Here is a 22,496-nt window from a genome sequence, read left to right as displayed (position 1 = left end):
CCATTCAGTAAGCTCCAAGACCTTGGCCTCAATATCTCCTCTGCATTTGCATTCTGGACTTCCTCACTTGCAGACCCCAGACAGGATGAATTGGCAACATCACCACCACAATCTCCAGCAGCACAGGTGCACCACAAGGCTCTGTGCGTAGCCTCCTGGTCTATTCACTTTCCACTTATGACTGTGTGGCTAAGCACAGCTTCAATGCCACATTTAAGTTTGCTGACAACGCAACTGTCGTAGGCCGAATCAGCATAAAGGAGAGAGATTGAAAATCTAGCTGAGTGGTGCCACAACGACAACCTCTCATTCAATGTCAGCAAGACCAAGGAACTGATTATTGACTTCAGGAAGAAGAAACTGGAGGTCTATAAGCCAGTATTCATTGGAGGACCACAGCTGGAGAGGGTCAGCAACTTTAAATTATTGGTGTTATCATTTCAGAGGATCTGTCCTGGGTCCAGCACACAAGTGCCATTATGATGAAAGCACGGCAGACCCACTACTTCCTCAGGAGTTTGTGAAGATTTGGCATGACATCTAAAACTTTGACAAACTATTATATAGATGTGCGGTGGAGAGTATATTGACTGGTTGCATCACAACCTGGTATGAAAACACCAATATCCTTGAACGGAAAAGCATACGAAAAGAAATAGATACGGCCCAGTCCATCAAGAGTGAAGCCCTCCCCACTATGAGCACATCTACACAGAATGTTGTCACAGGAAATCAGCATCCATCATCAGGTACCCCCACCAGCCAAGTTATGCTCTCTTCTTGCAGCTGCCATCAGGAAAAAGGTAAAGGAGCTTAGGACCCACACCGCCAGGTTTAGGAACTGGTATAACCCCATCAAACATCAGGCTCTTGAACCAGAGGGGAAAACTTCACTCAAGTTCACTTACCCATTGTTGAACTGTTCCCACACCTATGGACTCACTTTCAAGGACTCTTTATCATCAGTTCTCAATATCTATTGTTTAGCTTATTATTATTTCTTTTTGCTCAGTTTGTTGTCTTTTGTACACTGGTTGTTCATCCTGTTGGGTGCGGGTCTTTCAATCATTCTATTGTGTTTCTTTGATTTACTGTCTATACCTGCAAGGAAACAAATCTCAAGGTTGAATACGGTGACATATATGTACTTTGATAATAAATTTACTTTGAACTTTGGTTGAAATAATAATGGGGAACGAGAAGATAGAAGGTGAACTGAATGAGTATTTTGCATCAGTCTTCACTGTGGAAGACACTCGCAGTGTGATGGAAAAGAAGTGAGTGCAATTACAAGGGAGAAGGTACTCAAAGAGCTGAAAGACCTAAGGGTGTATAAGTCACCTGGTAGACCAGATGAACTGCACCCTAGGGTTCTGAAAGAGGTAGGTGGAAGAGATTATGGAGGTATTAGTAATGATCTTTCAAAAATCATTGGACTCTAGCATGGGGCCCGAGAACTGGAAAATTGCAAGTGTCACTCCGCTCTTTAAGCAAGGAAGAAGGCAGCAAAAAGAAAATTATAGACCAGTTAGCCTGACTTCAGTGGTTGAGAAGATATTGGAGTCAATTGTTAGGATAAGGTTATGGTGATTGAAGACAAAATAGGACAAAATCAGCATAGTTTCCTTAAGGGAAAATCTTGTGTGACGAACCGGTTGAAACTCTTTGAGGAGATTACACATAGGATAGATAAAGGGGATGTAGTGGATGTTCTGTACTTGGACATTCAGAAGGCCTTTGACAAGGTGCCATACATGAGGTTGCTTACCAAGCTAAGAGCTCATGGTATTACAAGAAAGTTCATTGTTAGAACACTGGTCAAGTTAGAACATTGGTAGGAGACAGTGAATAGGAATAAAAGGGTCCTTTTCTGGTTGGCTGCCAGTGACGAGTGATGTTCTGCAGGGGTCAGTATTGGATCGCTTCTTTTTATGCTGTATATCAATGATGCAGATGATGGAATAGATGGCCAAGTTTGCAGATGATATGAAGATTGGTGGAGGGGCAGATAGTGTTGAGGAAATGGGAAGAACCTAGACAGATCAGGAGAATGTGCAAGAAAGTGGCAAATGAAATACAGTGTTGGAAAATGCATGGTCATGCACTTTGGTAGTAGAAATAAATGTGCAGACTATTTTCTAATTGGGGAGAAAATCCAAAAAATCTGAGATGCAAAGAGACTTGGGAGGCCTTGTACAGAACACCCTAAAGAGTAACTTGGAGGTAGAGTTGGTGGTGAGGAAGGAAAATGCAATGTTAGCATTTATTTCAAGAGGTCTAGAACACAAGAGCGGGGAGGCCTCACCTTGAGTATTTTGAACAGTTCTGGGCTTCTCATTTAAGAAAAGATGTGCTAGCATTGGAGAGGGTTCAGAGGAGGTTCACGAAGATGATTCTGGGAATGAAAGAGGAATGAGGAACATTTGATAGCTTTGGGTTTGTACTCACCCAGAATTTACAAGGATGAGGGGGATCTCATTGAAACCTTCTGAATGTTGTAAGGCCTAGACAACAGATGTGGAAAGGATGTTTCCCATGGTATGGGAGTCTAGAACAAGAGGACAAAACCTCAGGTTAGAGGAGCTTCCATTTAAAGTAGATATATAGAGAAATTTCTTTAGCCAGAGGGTGGTTAATTTGTGAAATCTATTATTACAGGCTGCTTGGAGGCCATGTCGGTGGGTGTATTTAAGGCAGACCATAATAGGTTCTTGATTTGACATGGCTCAAATGTTACTGGATGAAGGCCAGTGTGTGGGGCTGAGGAGAGAAAAAAGGATCAGCCATGATTGAATGGTGGAGCATACTCGATAGGCTAAATGGCCTTATTCTACTCCTATGTCCTATGGTCTTGATCAGGATGGACCCGAACTAATTGGAGGACAGACATAATGTTTCTGCATTGGGTAAGAATTTGAGAGGGGTTGATAGGTCAGAAATCAAATGGATGTTTCCTTCAGGGAAAATATGAAGAGCCTGGTGTCAGACAGAAGTTTTGCCTCTAGGAATTTCTTTTGAGAATTAGGTATCTCCTGAATTCTCTCATTACGCTGAGCTCTGTGGGCATTGAATAAAGGAACTACACACAAAATCCTGGAGGATCACATGTAGCATCAGTGGAGGGAAATAAACTGCATTTTGGGCCAAGACCCTTCATCGGGACTGGAAAGGAAGGAGACAGAAGCCAGAATGAGAAGGTGGGGAGGGGAAAGGATTACAAGCTTGTCAGGCGATAGTTGAGGGAGAGGGTTTGAATATGGGAGCTCAGGGCATGGGAAGAGAGCAGAAAATGGTCAGGACTAGATCGACCATTCTCCTGTTGAAAAGGTGGATTGGAATTGAAGAGCCTACCCCCTTCTCCCTTTTCTTCTATTGACATTTTGTTTGCAAGGCCAGTATGTTTTGTTTAGCACTGCAAAGTTTTAAATGACTGACTGCCTGACTGGATTTGCAGTTGCTGCAGTTCTATTGCACAAATGATCAGTATTGTGTTCCAGATGAAGTGTTCTGTTAGGATTCCAGTCACTCCATCCTGCAGCTGCTGTGCTCTGCTGAAAGCTGATCGCTAGCTCTGAACCTATTAGACATGTGCCAGAGGCTGTCCTTCTCTACAGCAGTCTTCCACCTAATAGATGCAGCACTCAATTATAGCCACGACAGCCTGTAACCACCTCCCCCTCACCCTAAGACCAACTTCTGTGTGATGAGCTTCTCTGCTCTCGGCTACTCAAGTCCTGATGAAATATTAAGTAGGCTATTGCAGAAATGAGTTTGTTTTTCTGCATTAGATGAGGTTCTTTCTGCCTGAGTGCCACAAGATTTAATGCACCAATTTTGCTCATTGGAAGACAATGCTTTAATAATGTAAAACTAAATTATTTCCTTTTCTTGTGATTTTGTGTCCCATCTGTCCACATCCATTAATTTTACTGTGCAAGGTGTTGCTGTGCTGTATCTCAATAAATAAATAAATGATGGGACAGTCCCCCTGTAGTTTGAGCACATTTGTCAATGTGGACTGTGACTCTTGACAGTCTTGTCACACTATATGCTTCACGGATAGGTGCCACACTTCAGCATCTTGTAGCAGTTGTTGGTGGGTTGCATTGCATTCCAGTGAAGATAAGACACTTTGTGTTCCATCTTCCAATCTCCCGGGTCCTTTTAATCATCATAAACACTATTCTGTGGCCAGCTGACTTCCCGCAATTCAGCACGAAAATCTGTAGCTCAGTTATGCTGACAATCGACTCGCTGACTCTTCCTGAAAATCAGGTAGTTAAGGTTTGAGATGTTTGAAAAAATCTGTTGGTTATGTGCAGTATAATTTAATAACGTGCACCTCTGCTTCTCCAAATGAATGGCTGATTAGATGGTGCTTAAACACAGGAGGTGATTTTAAAAAAGGACAAGCCAAGCCAGTATAAGGGAACAACCTATTGCTCTCCTCGAGCTGATAATTTACTTCGAGGTTGCTCACTCATGTGCAAGAGTGTATGAACATAAACAGTAAATGTGATCAGATCATTTGTGGATGAGAGTACTGATACCGTTTTAACAGTGACCACTCTAGTAATTGGGAAGGACATGCACAAAATGCTGGAGGAACTCAACAAGTTGGCAGCATTTATGGAGGGGAATAAAGATTTGACATTTCAGGCCAAGCCTTTTCATCAGTATTCCCCTACCTATTTGCTGCCTGAATTGATGAGTTCCTCCAGCATTTTGTGTGTTGCTCAAAATTTCCAGCATCTGCAGAATCTCTTGTAGTAATTGGAGGGAAGCTGTTATCTCTATCTCTTGTGATCAGTGATACCTCTGTGTGCCCTTAGAGCTATACTCTTGCACATTCTTCTCCGTGGATTGTCACCTTGTCGTGGTGGAGAAGCTTGTGCGATCCTGAGAGCGATGCCGTCTGGAGCTATGCTCCTGGTAGGGTCACCCATGGGGTGGTAAGGTCAAAGGTGAGGTCCCTGACAAAGAACAATCCAACCAAGACTTCAGTGGTGGAACAGGCAGATGAAGTTACTTCGAACTCAACAGCTGTGAAGGTGGATGAAGGCTGCAACAAATCCATCAGCTCCAAGAGTCACGGTTTCCATGCCATTGGAATCAGTTGGTTGATTGTAAAGTATCGTGTGCTTCTTGGAGTGCAACATCAAATATACATTAAACAAATACACACACAGGCGTCTTTGCTCTGTGGAAACAGAACGAAGACCATCCTCCTCGACCTCGAGGGATAGCCACGACGACGACTCTTGCACGTTACTGTGTGTTAGTGCTTGATCATTTTAAAACAAAAATATGATTAAAACATTAGCAATGCCTGGAAAAGCCATACTGCACAAATATTTTCTTGAATTAGACCTGCATGTTAGCTCCAATGTTCAGAGTACTTTCTGAGCTGTTTCAAGAACTGAACCTAAGAAAGTAAGATAGTTCATCATGATTGATCATAATCAAAACTCAAATTCATTTATGATAGCAGCACTTTTCAGAATCTGTTTTACCAAACAACAAATGACTTACAACAGAGAGTGTTCCAAATGGTGGGAGAGTTTAGGACCAGAGGACACAGCTTCAGAATGGAGGGATGTCCCTTTAGAATGGAAACAAGGAGGAATTTCTTTAGCCAGAGTGTGGTGAACCTATGGAAGTTGTTGCCACAGAATGTTTTCCAACCTGGGGTCCACAGATCCCTTGGTTAATGGTAGGGATATAAGGCATAAAAAAGATTGGGAACCCTTGCCACAGACAACTGTGGAGGCCAAGACATTGGATATGTAAATGCCTCAAAGAAGGCAAGAGAATGGGGTTGAAAGGGAAAATAAATCTTCTATGTCTTATGGTCTTTATGTCAGCATTTTTGTTTTTATGATCTTGTACTTAATTGACTCAATGCCTTCAGAAACCCTTTACTTATTCAGGAGGTAAGATGATAGATTAAAAAAAAATCTATCTGGAATTGTTGGCCTTTCCTCTATCACCAAACTATTTTGCTCTGCAAAATCATTGAGTTTTTCTTTGTGGTATCTCAGGTACCTCACTTAAAATACTCATTTTCCTCCTGTGAAGTACTGAACCAAACTCACAAGAGAGACCATCAGTGACCCGAATTATTACGTCATCTCTGGATTGTTTTCAGTCTTTTGGCTTTGACCACACCCCTCTTCTATTGCTTCTCCTGTTCTGTGAAGTAGTTCTTCATTTCCTCTCAAATATTTAACATTAGCAGAATTGTTACATCAGTGGATGCTCTGCGTATCTCTACTGCTTTGCTTGAAAATCTGCTAGGCATATGTACATGACTCTTTCTTTCTTTTTCAAAGTTCATCTTGGTCAGATTGGCAATCTTCTTTTGATGGCTCCCAATGTGTTATCTGTTAAACCCCCTCTATCTTCTTTGGAAGCAGTTTCCTTGTTTGTCAGCACAGAAGCAATAAAAATATTCTATGGAAGTTCATCTGGATATCATGCAATGAAATTGAGACGCACTCTTTTTTAAAATCTTGACAAAGATAGTGTCAAATCTGCCAACACTGCTAGCAGTTTATTTTCATTGTTTGTTTGATTTCCAGGATTCGATGAGTTACATTTTGCATGATCTATCTGAATACAAATCCTTTTATATGCAGTGTGTACAATAATGTGAATTAAGCACTTTATACCTTTTTAAGATATATTCATGACCTTGCCAAAAAAAATCAAATATACCTTGTGAGCATTTGCTCTCTTTGACTTTTCTGCAATTATTATGGGGGAGACTTCGTGCCCACAGTCAGTCCACTTATGAATCTATCATTTATACTCCAATGAAAAAGCCCCAAGATAGTTGACAAGGTGTCTAGACTATGCCAAAGTCCTCTGATCAATGATCCTGAAGCTGCTGCAAGAAATATCAAAACTTAACATATTTTCTTGACTTTCCATTCATAAGGATTCTTGCATGTTAATTGCTGATAATTAGACATGCAATAGGCAATTAACTTTTTGACAGGTTACAGTGAGCAGCTGCTTGGACTTCTCAAGAGAGTTTACCTGCTGAGGAGTTAGTTTTTCAATTGACAAATGTACTAACAAAAGGTGATCAATGTCATTAGCCCAATGAATGGGAATCACTTAAGTAATGAAAACTACACCTCTAATACAATTATGGCAGCAAGCCAAACCCAGACACAGCATAGTTCAAGGCAGTTTATACATCTTTACAGTTATACCAAGAATAAGCCTTCTGTAGTACAATGTAAATTTCTGGGACACAAAACCATGTTTTCTGTCCATGCAACAACAGGTGCAAATTGCTAAGAAATCAGTTTTGTGTTTGTTTATTTACTATTTTTCACACAAATTTCATGAGTGAATTCTATTCCGTTTCTCAAAATTTTGGATAGTGGGTTTGAATCCTGTAATAGTGAATTTCTAATATCTGAATGGCCATAATGTTGGGGGGTGGGGGAGAGAATAGGGTCACCTGCAATCAAGAAACAAACAAAACTTCTGATGTTGCAAATCTGAAGTAATAGAAAATGCTGGAAATACTCAGCAAGACAGGCAAAACTGGGACAGTGAGAACTAGGAATCTTCCGAAAACAAACTTTTCTTAAGCATGTGAGATTGTGCAGGTGCTGGAAATCCTGAGCAACAAACACAAAATGTTCAAGGAATACAGCAGGTCCAGCAGCATCCATGGATAGGAATAAACTGTTGATGTTTTGGGCTGAGACCCTTCAAAATTAGGACTGGAAAGGAAGGGGGCAAAAGCCAGAAAAAAGGTGGGGGTCAAAAAGGGAGGGACTACAGTCTGGCAAGACCAGGTGAGGGAGAAGGATGGTGGGTGGAGTGGGTTGAAGTGAGAATCTGGGAGGTGATGAGTGGAAGAAGTAAAGGGCTGAGAAAAACCTGTTTACACACTTCAGTACAACCTAAAAAAGAATCATCAGCAGTAACAAAGCAATGACTCTTCCTAATATGTCTGGTTTAACTCTCTTTTCACTTTAACATCTTGCAGCACGTAGAACGTTTTACTACTTTAAATGCATTGTGCCAAATAATAGCAATAATGATGATCACATTGCACATTCATATGGCTGGAGTACAAAGTGAAGACAATTTAACCCATCAGCTAGGGTTAAGTTCAAAAATAATTTGCACATCCACATTAACATACATTCTCCAAGATGAATCAGTAAAATTGTTGTCCATAATTGCTCAGTGTCTCTTGAATTTTTATATGCTTTCTATTTAGCTAATTGCATTCTATAAAATGGTCTGTCAAGAAGAATACAGTAGTACTTTTTCAATTATCTAATTTTTCTAAAATTGAGAAAACCCAACTTCCAAAATAAGCCTTTATCTGACTTTGCAGTTTTTTAAGAAAAAGGTGTTTTGATGTCGCACCCTCAGGACTGAATTCTAACCATGAGGCAGAACAAGAGATTGACCAAAATGAATCCATAAACAGATTCATGGGAAGCAGGCTGCTTTGTAATTAGATAATGTCATGCCTCATTTGTATCTGATCCTCAAAAATGTGATTTTGGATCAAATTTGCACCAGTAATTTATAAGTTTTTTCAGTGTTGGGATGATAAAAAGGAAATGTGTTGTTTACTTTCATATTTATTGAATATTGCCTGAGTTATTTTCTTAATCCCAGTGCTTCAGAGATCTGTTTTTTTTTCATAGGGAAGATGGTTGAGTGATACTGGTTTAATGGTGACAGTTATCAGCACTTTATGCTATTAGGCACTTCATGCTATTCAGCACTTCATGTCTCCATCTGTTGATAAATGGCTCCATTAAGACATTTTGACTCATTCTATCAAAGATCAAATTTATTCTCCATATACATTTACATGTCTTAGGGGTTTCCTGTGGCGTGTTGGTATGACATGGATCAAAAAAATTCAACAATAACAAGATTAAAGAATTATAAAAAATAAAACTTATAGGTTAAAGTAGAGATATGGAATAAAATGGGCATAAATACCATCATGTATTTACAATGTAAGTAGAATTATTTTTAAAAAGTGTTTATTGCAATGCAGTGATGGAGATGTAAAGGGGGTGGTGATGACTAACTAGAATGGTTAATCAAACTAACTGCCTGTGGGAAGAAACTTAAGATGGACTCCATTTGTCCTACACATTCCTCCCTCACCTTCCTCCTCAAAACCTGCTTGCATTGCTCTCAGTGATAGTGCAGGGGCGCAGATCTGAAACAATGATTGCTTTTCTTTCCACAGATGCTGCCTGACCTGCTGGATTTTTTTTTTTTTGCAGCATTTCCTGGTTTTGTTTCAGATTTTATTTTACTTTTCATGTTGTGCTTGATTCCATTTATTTTTCATTTTTGAAGTGGGTGAAAGACCTTGGCATTGTTTTGGGCACATTGCGGAGGATGATTGATGTATTCATAAAGCAGCAGATCCATATCATGGGTGTCTCAATAGTGCAAGGAACTGACAGATCCAGCTTGGGCAAATTGTAATTGCATCAATGTCAAAGCACCCATTTGAAATTGCAGCCATAGACTTCCAATTTCATGGCCTCTCATCGTTGGTACCTTTCCTGTTCTAGTTATGAACAGCACGTTTCCTTATTTTAAATCATTAGTCATATTTGTCAAAATAATATAAAGACTAAAAGAACTAGAGTCATTTATAAATGAGTCTAAAAGTGTTAATTGCCTATCTGAGAGAAGGATTTGAGAGATGCAGTAAAATGGAATTAATTATGAAATGAATACAATAGCCTTTTTAAAAATTTGAAATCTATGTTGTTCAATTGAGGTAAGCGGAGGTAAATCAAAATGCCACATGCAGAAAACATCATGCTGTGTATGATGTTTCAGAATAAAGGCAAGAAAGCTCTTTTGTTTCTTAAAAAGTGGGGAGAAAAACATGAAATTAAAAACAATGATAGAATTTCATTGAAGTCAGAGAAGCATCCAGAAAGAGACAGTTTAATGTTAACATTCAGTAAAGTGTCCTTTGGGTAGTTTTAAGCCTTGGTAGATGTAGAAGTAGTGTACATGTAATTGATAGTTTGATTTTCAGGATTTTTAGATTCATTCATCTCTGTAATTTGGGTCTGTGATTTTTTTTTGTGTTCTTTCCTATTAGATTAAATTAATTGTGCAGTGAGTGCACAAAGAGCTATGGCAGTAAGCTTATAGCAAGAAAGACTTGTGATCAGAGAATTTGTAGATGTTGTTAGGGGTCCTTGAATTCACAGGCAAAAAGTCAAATGGAATGGAGTTCAAGTCCTGAGATCTGTGTGATGGAAATTTTTAGAGATCCTGTTGATATTCGGATAGGTAGCTGCCAAAGTATTGCATTTCTAGTGTGGGATAGAGGGTCTTCACACAGACCTTTGATCCTATCATTATTGTCTACCTAAGGAAAAATGAAGTTAGTTCAAAAAGGAAAATTTGTATGCCTAACTGAAGATATTCCCAAACTTAGAGATTTCTGCAGTATTTCGCTATGACTGAAACATACAGCTTTATATAGGTTTTAAGAGGATTAACTGCAGACAGTCTGAAACTTGGGCACACTGGTTTAGAAATCCTTGGGATAAGAGATTGGCCATTTAGGAGTAAGTTCTTCACTAAAAGGCCATTAGATATAAGAGCAGAATTAAGCCATTTGGCACATTGAGTCTGCTCTGCCACTTATCATGACTGATCCAATTTTCCCCTCAGCCCAAATATCCTGCTTTCTCCCTGTATCCCTTCATGCCCTGACCAATCAAGAATCTGTCAACCTCTGCTTTAAATATTCCTACAGACTTGGCCTATACAGCTACCTGTTGTAAAGAATTTCACGGGTTCACCACCCTATGGCTAAAGAAATTCCTATTCATCACTGTTCCAAAAGGATGCCCTCTATTCTGAGGCTATGTTCTCTGGTTTTAGACTCTCCCACCATTGGAAACCATCCTCTCCATACCCATTCTATCAAGGCCTTTCACCATTTGGTAGGTTTCAATGAGGTTGCCTCTCATTCTTCTGAATTCTAGTGAATACAGGCCCAGAGCCATCAGACGCTCTTCATATGACAAACCATTCAATCCTGGAGTCATTTTTGTGAACATCTTTTCAACCCTCTCTAGTTTCAGCACATCTTTTCTAAGATGAGGGGCCCAAACCTGCTCACAGTACTCTAAGTGAGGCCTCATCAGTATTTTATAAAGTTTCAACATTACATCCTTGCTTTTATAAGCTAGTCCTATTGAAATAAATGCCAGCATCACATTTGCCTTCCTCACCACAGACTCAACCTGCAAATTACTCTTTAAGGAATCCTGTACAAGGACTCCTAAGTCCCTTTGCACCTCTTTCTTTTGTATTTCCTTTCCATTTAGAAAATAGCCAACCCTTCCATTTCTTTGCCCATTCTCCTAATCTAAGTCCTCCTGTAGCCTCTACTTCCTCAATACTACCTGCCCCTTTACCTATCTTCGTATCATCTGCAAACTTTGCAACAAAGCCATCGATTCCATCAACCAAATCATTGACAGATAATACAAAAAGAATCAGTCCCAACACAGACCCCTGTGGAATACAACTAGTCACCGGCAGCCAGCCAGAAAAGGCTCCCTTTATTCCCACTCTTTGCCCTCTGCCAATCAGCCACTGCTTTATCCATGCTTGAATCTTTCCTGTAATACCATAGGCTCATAGCTTGTTAAGCAGCCTTGTGTGGCACCTTGTCATAGGCCTTCTGAAAATCCAAATACACAATATCAACTGATCCTCTTTTGTCTATCTTGCTTGTTACTACTTCAAAGAATTCCAACAGATTTGCAGGCAAGATTTTCCCTTGAGGAAACCATGCTCACTACGGCCTTTTTTACTGTGTGCCTCCAAGTACCCTGAGAGCTCATCCTTAATAATTGGCTCCAACATCTTCCCAACGGAGATCAGACTAACTGGCCAATACTTTCTGCCTCTCTGTGGAGTGATGTTTGCTATTTTCCAGCCTTCTGGAACCATTCCAGAATCTAGTGATTCTTGAGCAATCATTACTAATTCCTCCATGATCTCTTCAGCCACATCTTTCAGAACTCTGGGGTATACACCATCTGTTTGTTCCAGGTGACCTTGTCTATCATCAGTTTCCCAAGAATCTTCTCTCTAGTATGGTAACTTCACACACTTCATGACCTCTGACACCTGGAACTTCCATCAACCTGCCAGCGTCTACTACAGTGAAGCCTGACAAAATACTTGTTCAGTTCGTCCGGTATTTCCTTGTCCGCTATTAGTACCTCTCCAGCATCATTTTCCAGCAGTCTGATATCCACTCTTGCCTCTCTTTTTTACACTTTATGTATCTGAAAAATCTTCTGGTATCTTCCTCAGTATTATTGGCTAGCTTACTTTCATATTCCATCTTTACCTTAATGACTTCTTCAGTTGTCTTTTGTTGGTTTTTTAAAGTTTCCTAGTCCTCTAACTTCCCACTAATTTTAGCTCTGTTATACTGTATGCCATCTCTTTGGCTGTTATGTTGGCTTTGACTTCTGTTGTTAGCCATGGTTGTGTCATCTTTTCTTTAGAATTCTTCTTCCTGTTTTGGATGTATATCCTGTGCCTTTGAAATTGCTTCCAGAAATTCCAGCCATTGCTGCTCTGTTGTTATATCTGCCAGTGTTCTTTTCCAATCAATTTTGACCAACTCCTCTCTCATGCCTCTATAACTCCCTGTACTCCACTATTATACTGACACAGTAGCTTCTCCTTCTCAAATTTCAGGGTAAATTTGATCATATAATGATCACTTGCCCCTGAGGGTTCTTAAGCTCACTAAGTTCTCTAAGGGCGGTGAGTCCCTCAATATTGACTATCCTCTTTGATGGACATTGGGTTGTGACCAGTGGTGTTCTGCAAGGATTGGTGCTCAGATCTCTGTTGTTTGTGATATATGTCAATGGTTTAAATGGGGTGGATTAGAAAGTTTGCAAATGGCAAGATTTGTGGAGTTAAGGACAGTGTAAAGGATTATCAAAGAATACAATGAGATATAGATTAGTTAAAGATACAGGCAGAGAAGTGGCAAATGGAGTTTAATTTTAGACAGTGCAAGATGTTGCACTTTGGGAGGTCAAGTGGAAGGAAAAAGTGTGCTGCTAAGAGAAGATCCCTTAATAGCATTGAGGTACAGAAATCTTAGGTTCAAATCCATAGTTCATTGGAAGTGGTTAAGCACATAGATAAAGAAGGCATATGGTAGCTTGTCTTTAATGGTAATAGGAGCCTATGAGCATTAAGTCATGCTGCAGCTATATAAAACTTTTTAATTAGACTGCACCAGGAATATTGTGTGCAGATCTAGTGGTGTCATAATAGGAAGGATGAGGAAACTGAAAAGAGTACAGAATAGGTTTACCAGGATACTACCTGGATTAGAAGGTATGAGCAGCAAGAAATGTTGGACAAATTTGTGTTGTTGTCTCCGGACCATCAGAGGTTGAGAAAAGACGTGATAGAGATTTTTTAAATTATGAGAGGTATAGGTAGGGTAGACGGTTAGAATCTGTTCCCTGGGGTAGAAATGTCAAACACCAGAGGGCATGTTTTTGAAGTTCGAGAATGGAAGTTTAAAGGCAATGTGAGGGGCAAGTTTGTTTTTTAGACAGAATGGTAGGTACCTGGAATGGATTACTGGGTAGTCATGAAAGCAGGCAGCTTAGTAGAGATTAAGAGGCTTTCACATGGATGAAGGAACATGAATGATAAACAGGAAGATGACATAATATAAATTGGCATCAAGATTGGCACATATTTGTAAGCCAAATGCCTTACTGTGCTGTACTATGTTGTACTATGTTGTATATTTGTTCCAGATAATACAGGTTTTACTGGTTTTGGATGCATCTATCTTAGGTCAGCTCTCCTTTCTCTTGTCTTGGCCACTAAATGACCCAATTAAACAAGTTAAACCTGCAACAAAAATCATTTATTTACAGGGTAAAGGTTAATAGAAAGGAAGAAAAGGAAGGGGAATTCTGAATAACATTATTGTCGTCAATGCTGGCTAGGTCATGATACTGGATAGAAACTTTGTCTTTATCCATCAGGCTGCATTTTAGTTTGAATTTTGGAAGAAATTAAATATTTCCCCAGTTTTGTTGCAGGCTTTAGTGTATTTCCTTTACAGTTGCTTCATGATAGTTTGACAAGTTATTAATTATTTAAAATGAATGAAACTTCCCTTTATAAATCACAAAGCAAATACAACAGTCTTGAGAGACTGTTAGGAACTAGTGCAACAAAGACATTCTGTGTGAAAATAATAGTCAATGAAGTTCAAAAAAAATTGAAAGTCTGAAATAAAAAAAATTAAACATTGGCAATGCTCAGCAGGTTGGGAGGAGCAACAGAGCTAATATTTGAAATTGAAAACTTTGTCAGAACTGGGAAGGAGAGAAAGTCAAAAGTAAACTTGTGTACCAACTCTGGGAACTTCTTCACTTAGGGTGGTGAGAGTGTAGAATGAGCTGCTCATGGAAATAGTGATTGCGCACTCAATTTTAATATTTAAGAGAAATCTGGGTAAATACATGGATGACGGGTATCCAGGTGTGGGCCGATGGGACTGGGTAGAATAGCAGTTTGACATGGATTAGATGTGGTGTTTCTGTGGTAGTGCACTATGATTCTATGTAATTAATGGGAACGATGGACTGTCACACACACAGCTTCCGTACGGCTGCATCTACCCATTTCCAATTGTAATCCTCCCTCAACCAATAGCTTAGGAATAGTTTGCATGTCAAGAACAAGCATCAGGCAGTAAGTGGAGAAAGACTTCTTAACTAAAGAACACACAGGGTTGGTCATCATGGAATTTGAGAAATAGCATAGATTTTCCAAACTACTTTTGGCTTGTGCTGAAATATTTAACATTTGTTTAGTTAACTAAGTGCTGGGCAAAAGGAATAACCTTGTAATGGAGGAATTTGCACACACAGCTTTGTGGAATTAATGTGTAGCCCTTTTAAATAGCTGCCTCAGATGCAGTGGGCTGAATGGCTTCCTCCTGTGCAATGTTATTCTGGACTGCTACTTCTTAAAACAATTCCCTGCTTAGCTTTTTTTTTTGTCTCTTGTCCACACTAATCTGAAGCTGACAGCACATGCTGTGTGAAACTGTGCTGGCAACAACGAGTTTCTATACTTAACTTGTGTGTGTGAGACTAAATAGTGGGCATCAATGAGAACTCTGCAGATTGAACTCTCACTTTGTATAAAAGCTAAAAGAGCAAGTTTGCTGCCTGCTGTTGTGGGATTTGAAGTTTTAACTAAAAACATGGGAGAGGAAAACTGCATGTATGCTGATCAGATAATATATCTGAATACATAAGCAATTTAAAACTCCATTTGCAATGATCCTTAGAATTTTAAATACCAGAGAGACTCTAAAGAAGCCTGGTATATTATTTTGTGGTAATATTGAATATAAGTATTCAGCATAGAAATTTCCTCAATAATCCTTCTGTGGTAGGTACTAAACAACAATTCAGTAGCTATTAATAGTTAATATTGGAGCATTCTGTTTAAAAGTCTATTATCCATGCCGCACAGCTGTCCAGGGAATAGCTCAGCATGAATCTTCAGTACAAGCAATGTGAAGAGGCCAAGCACCTGCTGACTTGTAACATGCAAACTGGCCTCAAACAGCCACAACCAAGGTTTGCCATCTGCATAACACAGAAGAGAGGCACGACTCGACAGGCTATTTGTCTCTTTTCTTTTGAATCCCTCATTGCTGACTGCAGAAGTTTTGTTACGCACACGGTGTCCAGTCATGAGACAACCACAGAGCACCAGTGGCGTGTTTCCATTGCTTCTTTCTCTCTGCAGTGTCAGAGTTCACGCTAGTTCGGTTTTGCTCATGCCAGGTTAAACTTACTGAAGGGTCTATATCACAGTCAGTAGCAGGAGAACTGTCCCTCTGAACTTTCCATTCCCATTCTGATCAGCTCAACAGATTGAATTCCTCTCCTGAGGTGTCATTCATGACTAAATGATTCATAAGAGTGGCATGGAAGCATAATGTTTTCAAACAATCGGGGTTCAGTTCCCGCCACTAGCTGTAAGGAGTTGTCTGTTCTCTCTGTGACTGTGTTAGTTTCCTTCAAGTACTCCAGTTTCCTCCCACATTCCAAAGACTTGTGGACTCGGGTTAGTAACAGAAGCAGTGCAACACTTACAGGCTGTCCCGTCACATGTCACTGTATGTGACAAATAAAGTTAATCTTTAAAAGACATCATACAACATCCGGCTTTAAAGTGTTCTTCGTCAGTTTCACAAATGATAAAAATAAGGTTTATGATGAATTCTTCCTATATTCTTCTATCTTAAGAACAAAGATTTAATTAGCTTTTTCCTTACATCTATGAAACCTTGGAAGCCTTTTGTGTATCAGTCTTAGTTCATTATTTTTTTCATTGAGAGGCATAAAATTTGACAGCAAAATGAAGCATACATGTAAGGAGATGTGCAAGAGCAAAATATAGTCAAATTTCTTCCCCAGAGTTGCTAGTACAGTAATTGCATGTTGATTTTTAACCTGAATTTTTAATTTTCCATTTTGCATTTTTCTAGCTGCCATTAATTTGGCGAAACTAATGCTCTTCAGACATTACTATGTCATGGTAAGTGTGGAAACTTGGTATAGTTAAGCAAAAATGTATCTGGATGAGCATTTAGTGAAGCAGATGCCATGGCTTTGATGTTTTCTAGTTCATTGGGGGGTTGGTAATGATGGGCAAGAAGTGCAAGGTGTTTCTCCTTCACACTGCAATAGGATGCAGCCTAAGAATTGCTATATTTCATCATTATGAAGGGGAAATTTTAATTCCAAAGATTGATTAAGAAAACTAGCTGATTGGAGGGATAGCATTGGGGTTGGAACGCTGATTTTGGCGATAAATTCAGAATTGTGTTTATTGATCAGTGGTTCAGAAAGGTTGATGATGGGGGCTTCCTGGGGTAGATCAGTGGAGATAGAGTTTATAGTTTGTTCCTCTGGAGGGAGCACTCGTGCTGTCCCTAGATAATGTCAAATGTTGGAAGATGCTTGATTGCTTGTACAGCATTGAGAAGGAAAGCAGGGACAGGCAATAGTATGTAATTTTAGTCACATTTTACAAAGTTCATAGTTATGAGTAGCTTATTTTTTTTGATTTCTGAAGTTTCTTGAGTGTCTCGTAGTAGGAAAGAAACATAATTTGTCTTTGCCAGCTGTTTTCAGATAGACTGTGTAGAAGTCTTGTAAGTCTCAATTAACAATAATGTATGGTATAAAGTGATCAGAGCTAGGAAAATAATAAAAGCTTCAATTTTAATCCAAAAGAGAACTTGAGGGATTCTGAAATAAAGATACCTGTGATCTAATGGAACCATTCATAACTGAGCAATTTCCATTAAGGAGAAGAAATAAATTAGATGATGTAATTAGCTGATGTTGACTCGATAGCTAAAATTTATGATCCAAGCTAAAAAGCAAAGGAATAAATTGGGATTTTTTTTTTGTGCTGATGACAGAATTGTTGAATGTTAGAACACTGAAGAAAATATAATTCTGAATAAATTTAGAAATAGTGAATACTTTTTAAAATAAATATTTAAAAGTAAATGCAAGGGACTGTGACTGTGCCTCGTTTAGAGAGCCAACACTGTTGTGAAATTTGATAAAATCTCTTCCATTCCATTTATCCATAGTTTCAGTTCTTAGTAGCTGAAATTAGCATGTAATCAAACTTTTGATTCTTTAGAAAACAAATTCTTTTACATTGAGATAAATGAACAAAAATTTCATGCAGAAGCAACAAATACATCATCTGCCTGGGATGCTCAAAACTGGGTTGTCCATGGAATAGCTTGCACCTGTAACTGTTTTAATGGCAAGCCTTAGATTTCTAAATCAAAATCATATGTGTTGAATTCATCTTTAATTCATTATATTTAGATTAATAATTCCAAAGAATGCCATGACACGATTTGCTTCACCTATCATCACCTAGCTAGTCCTCCTTCCCCTTGCCCCATCTTTTTATTCTGCTTCTTCCCCCTTCGTTTTCAGTCCTGAAGAAGGTTCTTGACCCAAATTGTCAACTGTTTATTCATTTCCACAGTTGCTGCCCGACCTTTTGAGTTTCTCCACCATTTTGTGTATATTGCTCTGGATTTCCAGCTTCTACAGGACCTCTTGTGATCATAAGATTTATCTTTCTAGAATCTTAAGCATTCTAATTGGATAGTCTCTCACTTTTCTAAATTTCAAGGAATGTATGCCAAATTTAAGCAAATTTTAAAAAAAAAGAGAAAATCTGCAGATGCTGGAAATCCAAGCAAGACACACAAAATGCTGGAGGAACTCAGCAAGCCAGGCAGCTTCTATGGAAAAAAGTACAATCAATGTTTTGGGCCATGACCCTTCAGCAGGACTGGAAGAAAGAAAGACGAGGAGTAAATTTAAAAGGGAGGGGAGAGGAGGGGGAAATGCAAGGTGATAGATGAAACCGGCAGGGGGAGGGGTGAAATAAAGAGCTGGGAAGTTGATTTTCTGAAAGAAATACAGAGCTGGAGAAGGGGAAATCTAATAGGAGAGGCCAGAAGGTCATGGATGAAAGAAAAGGGGAGAGGAGCACCAGAGGGGGGCGATGGGCAGGCAAGGAGATAAGGTAATAGAGGAGAAAGTGGATGGGGAATGGTGAAGGAGTGGGGTGGGGGGGCATTACCGGAAGTTTGAGAAATTGATGCTCATGCCATCAGGTTGGAGGCTACCCAGATAGAATATAAGGTGTTGTTCTTCCAACCCGTGTCCGGTGCTCCCGTTGTGGCCTCCTGTATATCGGTGACACCCAACGTAGATTTGGAGATTGCTTCACCAAGCACCTACTCTCTGCCAGAAGAAGCAGGATCTCCCAGTGGCCACACATTTTAATTCCACTTCCTATTCCCATTCCCATTCCAACATATCCATCCATGGCCTCCTCTACTGTTATGATAAGGCCACAATCAGGTAGGAACAACAACACCTTATATTCTGTCTGGGTAGCCTCCAACCTGACAGCATGAACATCAATTTCTTGAACTTCTGGTAATGCCCCACCTTTACTATTCCCCATCCTCTTTTCCCTCTCGTCTCCTTACCTGCCCATCGCCTCCCGCCGATGCTCCTCCCACCTTTTCTTTCTTCCATGGCTTACTGTCCTCTCCTATTAGATTCCCCCTTCTCCAGCCCTGTGTCTCTTTCAGAAAGCCAACTTCCCAGCTCTTTACTTCACCCCTCCCTCTCCTGGTTTCACCCATCACCTTGCGTTTTTTCCTCCCTTCCTCCCACCTTTTAAATCTACTCCTCATCCTTTTTTCTTCAGCCCTGCTGAAGGGTCTTGGCCCAAAATGTTGACTGTATTGTTTTCCATAGATGCAGTCTGGTGTGCTGAGTTCCTCCAGCATTTTGCGTGTGTTGCAATTAAGTAAAACAAATTTTACTTCAGTGGTACTTAGGAAATAACATGAGTTAAAATATAAACATTGCTAAATCTTGATTGTCAATTGTTCTAATATGCTAATTTTGTATCTTCTCTGTTTTAGATTGTGTGTTATATTTATTTTACGCGAATCATTGCAATCCTGATCAAAATTATCGTACCTTTCCAGTGGAAGTGGCTGTATCAGGTAAGCTCTTGCTGAAAACAAGCAAGTTGCTTCTTCGGTTGTTTTAAATCCTTACTTACTACACTCTGCAATGAGACGCAGGAGTAGAGATTAGTTAGCTGGAGAAATGAACTTAAGCAGTTCTTAATTAATCAAGTTTGAATGGACTTGACTATTTGGGATGTTGCATATTGTACCATCTTTTCAAAAGTACCTTTTTTTAGTGATCCCAAGATAATTTGGACTTTAAACAAATTATGGAAATGTGTCCATAAAATATTATTACAGATTTCTAGCTTGTTTTGTGTAGATGAAAGGCAGTCATATAAGAGAGATGTTTTGGTTGGCAGGGATGGTACATCAAAATCTGATGCTATGAAGTATGGAATGTGGACTTATTGCCCCGTTTCATCAAAGACAGTGAGGCCAGGAGCCGGTCTCATGCTGGTTTCATTAACAAGTCAGCATCGATGAGTCCTGGGAGCTTGTAATTGAGATGTTGAAACTCATAGAACATCCAGCTGCGAAAGGAAAGTAATAATTTCAAACACCCTGCCATTTGATTTTTATCAAACTGAAATTCCTGGAGTTTGCTGAAATGAAATTTTTCACCTGAATGCATATTACTTGTTTCTGCATGTTCAGTAATTATCCACCTTGCAGTTTGTCCACACCCTACCAGAATTTCTATTCCTTTTCTAATGAACTGTGTTGTTATCCTGACTAGATCTAGTGGAAAGTTTGCATGCCTGCAGTATATTTCACCTTAAATGCATATTCATTTTCAAAACACAGCTTCACAATTTCTTTTTGCAAGTGAGGCCAAGAAAGAAAGCAGTCCTGATGAAAGGTCTCGGCCTGAAACGTCGGCTATTTACTCTTTTCCATAGATGCTGCCTGGCCTGTTGAATTCCTCCAGCATTCTGTGTCTGTTGCTTTGGATTTCCAGCATCTACAGAATTTCTTGTTTTCAAGAAAGCTTTTCCTCTTTTATCTTACATTGTGTCCACAAACCTTGTTCCATTTCTGGATTGAAAGAAGGGGAGGTAAAAAGGATAGAGATGAGAAGCTAGTCCTTTATCACATGATCATTGCAAAAAAGTAATTATATGCAGGCCATATTGGTTCATTCTCCCAGATAGAGCCTGAAGTCCGGTTATTGTAATGTTAGGTTGTTCCTTAAATAGTTCCAAAGTTTGAATATTCCAAAGTTTGTATGTCCATAAGTCTATTTGCTTTTCGGGCACTCCGTATTCCAAATTTTGATCATATATTATATTGATCATTTTACTACATTGAACGTCTCTTGCACTTGTAAGTAATTATTCAGTTTTACACTTTCCATAGTATTTGTTAATTTGTATAATACAATAAGATCACTTTATGGGCACTTCATGAAAAAGTTAAGGTTTAATTCTGAATGTACATAGGAAATGAGGAGTCAGCCTCCCAGATATGTGACACTGACAGGGCTTGAATTTCACTCATGTTTCACTGGCTAAATAGATGCCACATTCAAAGTCAAAAAGCAAAAAAAGAGCTGCAGATGTTGGAAATGGTCAGCAGATCAGGGAGCAAAACTGGTTCGATCTCAGATCAATGACTTTTCAAAAAGAGCAAAATTCAGAAAACAAAAATACATTTAAAGTAGCAGAACATAAACACAAGAGATTCTGCAGATGCTGGAAATCTTGAGCAACACACACAAAATGCTGGGGGAACTCAGCAAGTCAGGCAGCATCTATGAAGGGGAATAGATGATCGATCTGAAATGTCAACTGTTGCCCGACTTGCTGAGCTCCTCTGACATTTCGTATGTGTTGTTTCAAGTGGCAGAGATGGGGAGGAGTCAAGAGAACAAAGGGTATTATTGTGATAGGGGTGGAGACACTATGAAAATGACACAAATAGTGGTACCAGATGAAAGGGGGGTAGTGAAGGTTTGTTAGTTGCAGCTGTTCCAGCTGGAGAGATGCAAATAGAAAACAAATGAGAACAATGTTAGAATTGTGATTTGCAAACACTACAGTTGTTGGAATGCTGAAATTGGAGAACGCTGGAAAATCTCAGTAGACCCCACACAAACTGAAAAGTCAGGTTATCTGAAATTGTTAATGCTAATTCCTCAGATCTGTCTGACTGGAAGATGAGAAGCTGTTCCTTGAGCTTGTCTGAGTCTTCTTGGAAAAGTGGAGGACTCCAAAGATGGAAAAGTCAGAATGGGACAGATTAAAGTGAGAGGCAAATGGATCTTGGAATCACTCCTGCAAACTGAAGACAGATGTTCTGCAACATGGTCATCCAATCTGCCTTTGGTTTCTCCTCAACACCCACAAAATGCTGGAGGAAATCAGTAGGCCAGGCAGCATGCAGAGGAATAAACAGTCAACATTTTGGGCTGAGATCCTTCATCAGCACTCCCAATGAATTGCCTCATTTTGCACTTGAAAAAATGCTCTGTCTGCCAGAAAAAGTGGGATCACCTGGTGGCCACCATTTCAATTCCACTGCCCATTCCCATTCTGACATGTCAGTCTATGACCTCCTCTACTGCTACGATGAGTCCACACTCAGGTTGGAGAGAGCAACACCTTGTATTCCGTTTGGGTAGCGTCCAATGTGATGGCATGAAAATATTAATTTCTTGAACTTCTGCTAATCGTTCCCCATCCCTCTCTTTCACTATTCCCCATTCCTGTTTCCCTCTCTTGCCTTATTTCCTGACCTGCCCATCGGCTCCTTCTGAAGCTTCTCCCCCTTCCCTTTCTTCCATGGTCTTCTACCCTTTCCTATCAGATTCTCCCTTCTCCAGCCCTTT

At 39.6% G+C, this 22,496-nt stretch overlaps 1 protein-coding gene across 1 annotated transcript in view; it reads left to right on the top strand.

Annotated features, from left to right (window-relative positions):
• gpr107 (G protein-coupled receptor 107) overlaps positions 1-22,496 on the top strand; it is a 135,201-nt gene that overhangs the window by 71,198 nt on the left and 41,507 nt on the right. The window contains exons 15-16 of the mRNA XM_059993731.1: positions 16,619-16,668; positions 19,616-19,699. Coding sequence (XP_059849714.1) covers positions 16,619-16,668; positions 19,616-19,699 — 134 coding nt within the window. The remainder of the gene's footprint in view (positions 1-16,618; positions 16,669-19,615; positions 19,700-22,496) is intronic.

The sequence above is a fragment of the Hypanus sabinus genome, chromosome 18, assembly GCF_030144855.1.
Source record: "Hypanus sabinus isolate sHypSab1 chromosome 18, sHypSab1.hap1, whole genome shotgun sequence".
Classification (NCBI taxonomy): Eukaryota; Metazoa; Chordata; class Chondrichthyes; order Myliobatiformes; family Dasyatidae; genus Hypanus; species Hypanus sabinus.
This window is presented reverse-complemented; position numbering and strand designations above follow the sequence as displayed.